Below are 2,612 nucleotides of genomic sequence, written 5' to 3' on the forward strand. Positions count from 1 at the left end.
TCACGGAGTGCGCCCAGGAGGTCACAAGGTGAGAGGTCGGGTCAGGGCTGGGTGAGGAACGTTTCCTTGGCGTGTTGAACTCTTTCATTATTAGAAATAGTTAAGCCACACTGAGTGATCTAGGAGGCTGTGAGCTGCTCCCATTGCTAACTGTGCGGTGTGTGCGGCAGGTACGTGTCGAGGATCGAGGTGGAAGGAGGCGTGCGGCAGCGGCTGCTGCAGCACCTGGGCCAGTGTGTGTCTGGACTATCCACCATGACGCCCATGTCCTTCACGGCCATGGCGGGGCTGCCCATGCCTCTCACCCACCTCCAGGGCGGCGCTCTTCCCACCAGGGCCTCCTCCTCCCCTGCAGCAGAGGCCTGGTGATGTCAACAACAACCAGGCCAGGCTGCTGCACGGCCTTGTTGCTGCCAGGCTTGCAGCTGCCGGAGATGCTGCAGGTGCAGCACTCCTCCTCCATGGTGGCCTGTCCCTCCTTGCCCATGCCTCCCCCCACCCTCCACCTCCCACCTCGCAGCCTGGCGCGCCGCCCCCTCAAGGAACAAATACGGTTTCCTCGCCTCAGCCTTCCCAGGTGCTGCAGCCCGCCGCTGTGAAGGTCAACGATGGGGCGTCTTCCTCGGGCGAGAGACCTCCACGTCCATCTGCCTTCACTGCTGGTGAGGCGAGCGGGATCTCCTCCACGGGCGCCGCTGGAGGTATACACTCGCCCTCAAGACTCCGCCAGCTCCGGCACCACGCAGAAGGTTTTGGCGCCCACGGCCAGGCGGTACATTGGGCTGCCGGAGCCACACGCAGAGACAGTGGTGCGTGCTCAGGTCGCGGTCCAGCCCGTCAATTTGGCCTTGTCTGCGCCGCGAGACACAGACGCACGGGCACCACTGGACTTCTCCTTTAGAAAACCTCCGTTAAACAGACTAGTCCCGCCCCACTCCACCGCCCCCGCACAGCCCCAGCACACAGGAACCGCGCCGCCCCAGCACACCACGCCCTCCCAGACCGCCACACACAAGGACGTGCCCCACCTCCCGTCTCCTAAGTATGTCCCCGCCCTGGCCCTCTGCACGTCATTCCGCCAGAGTCAGACCGAGGGAAGTTCGCAACAAAAGCCAGACATCATCACCATCAAACGACCGCTGGAGGAGCAAGACACAACCTGCACCAGACCCTCAAAGATAGCCAAGACTGACTACTCCCCCCTCCCCTGGCCCTCCGCCACTCAGCCTGCACCTCACACCCCCCAGTCAGCCCACAGACGCCTCGCACACCTCCCCTCCCCCTGCATGCTTCCCCGCCCTCCCAGAGAACACCCCCGTCGCATCTTACGCCTCCCTCCCACACCACCCCGCCCTCCCACATGGGTTCCTCGCTCCCACTCACACCACCTTCACACACCACTCCCTCCATGCACCTTACGCCGCCCTCCACCACCTCGCCGCAGTCCCAGGTATCATCAGGTGTGTCCCCGGGGTCCCACGCCTCCCCGGGACCCTCGCCGACGAGCCAAACGACTCCCAGGAAAGTCAAGTCCGAGGGAAGTCCTTCTCCAGACAGACCTTCGACCTCAGCCACGCAGGAGGACAAGGACATGTGGAGGCCCTGGTGAGGGGCGGGACACACACACACACACACACACACACACACACACACACACACACACACACACACACAGAAAAGCGTGCAAGCGCAGAGAGAGAGAGAGAGAGGGAGAGGAGAGAGAGGAGAGAAGAGAGAGAGAGAGAGAGAGAGAGAGAGGAGAGAGAGAGAGAGAGAGAGAGAGAATGCACTTCACCATCTGTATAAATTCTACTCAACGTCAACTTTACGTCTCTCTCCCTCTCTCCCTCTCTCTCTCTCAATCCCCGGTGAGTTCATACTGCCCCTGTGACTCAAGATACTTAAAAATAATAATAATCCCTGTGATCCCTTCCATTAATGTTAAGAGAGCGAGTCAAGAAAGTATCGATTACCCTGACGTGCGTAAGTAGGTGGAAATGTACAAAAAGGAAAACAGAAACCTATATTACAAGTGATCAATGATGAGTGTTTTCTTAAGTCTTCGTTCATTTTTTGCTCCTGTGCTCGCAGGGTATTCGGTATGTTGTTTTTACTCATTATTTTAAGGCCAAAGCGGTGCCATTGACTGACATCTCTTCGATCTTAAGGTGGGGATGGAAGAAAAAAGATTAGCCGTTAGAAATAGCCGTTAATACGTTCAGTTCTCATAAGAAACACACAAACACACACACACAAAAAAAAAGTCACAAGAAGCTCATAAGTTACTCGTACGTAACATGTTAAGTCTGCCTGTATGTTTGTGTCTGTGTGTGTGACTGTGACTAGCTACTACAGAGTGACATGGTTCAGTTATTCCCTCCCAAAGTTAAGTCTCTTTCAAGCCCCCTATATAAATTGCTCCCGTTAAATCTCTTCCTTGAAAACTCCACCCAGGATAGCTGCCCCCTCTGTCAACGGCCACAACACAGCCCAACGTAATTCAACTACTAGGAGGTCAATCACACCATTTAAGGTTCCGGAAGTATTCAAGAGACAGTAGTACAAAAATAAGAATCGGAAAGATAAAAGTTGAAGCTGAAGATGAGAGAGAG

At 55.9% G+C, this 2,612-nt stretch overlaps 2 protein-coding genes across 2 annotated transcripts in view; both read left to right on the plus strand.

The window, feature by feature from the left end:
• Nucleotides 1–518, plus strand: part of LOC135114236 (protein deadpan-like) — an 8,779-nt gene extending 8,261 nt beyond the window's left edge. The window contains exons 3-4 of the mRNA XM_064030029.1: nucleotides 1–28; nucleotides 171–518. The exon at nucleotides 1–28 is cut by the window's left edge and continues 136 nt beyond it. Coding sequence (XP_063886099.1) covers nucleotides 1–28; nucleotides 171–369 — 227 coding nt within the window. The 3' untranslated portion in view covers nucleotides 370–518. The remainder of the gene's footprint in view (nucleotides 29–170) is intronic.
• Nucleotides 519–608: 90 nt separating this feature from the next.
• Nucleotides 609–2,560, plus strand: LOC135114410 (mucin-2-like). The gene is made up of 3 exons (XM_064030314.1): nucleotides 609–1,246; nucleotides 1,309–1,605; nucleotides 2,455–2,560. Exons 1-3 carry the CDS (start codon nucleotides 609–611, stop codon nucleotides 2,558–2,560), a joined length of 1,041 nt encoding a protein of 346 aa, XP_063886384.1.
• Nucleotides 2,561–2,612: the final 52 nt, after the last annotated feature.

The sequence above is a fragment of the Scylla paramamosain genome, chromosome 27, assembly GCF_035594125.1.
Source record: "Scylla paramamosain isolate STU-SP2022 chromosome 27, ASM3559412v1, whole genome shotgun sequence".
Lineage (NCBI taxonomy): Eukaryota > Metazoa > Arthropoda > Malacostraca > Decapoda > Portunidae > Scylla > Scylla paramamosain.

Excerpts from the sequence above, each read along its gene's own strand:
- LOC135114410 (XM_064030314.1), top strand. The coding sequence starts at position 609 with ATGGGGCGTCTTCCTCGGGCGAGAGACCTCCACGTCCATCTGCCTTCA. Across the intron at positions 1,247-1,308 it reads CCTGCACCTCACACCCCCCA|AACACCCCCGTCGCATCTTA; the intron begins GTCAGCCCACAG and ends GCCCTCCCAGAG. Across the intron at positions 1,606-2,454 it reads AAGGACATGTGGAGGCCCTG|GATAGCTGCCCCCTCTGTCA; the intron begins GTGAGGGGCGGG and ends AACTCCACCCAG.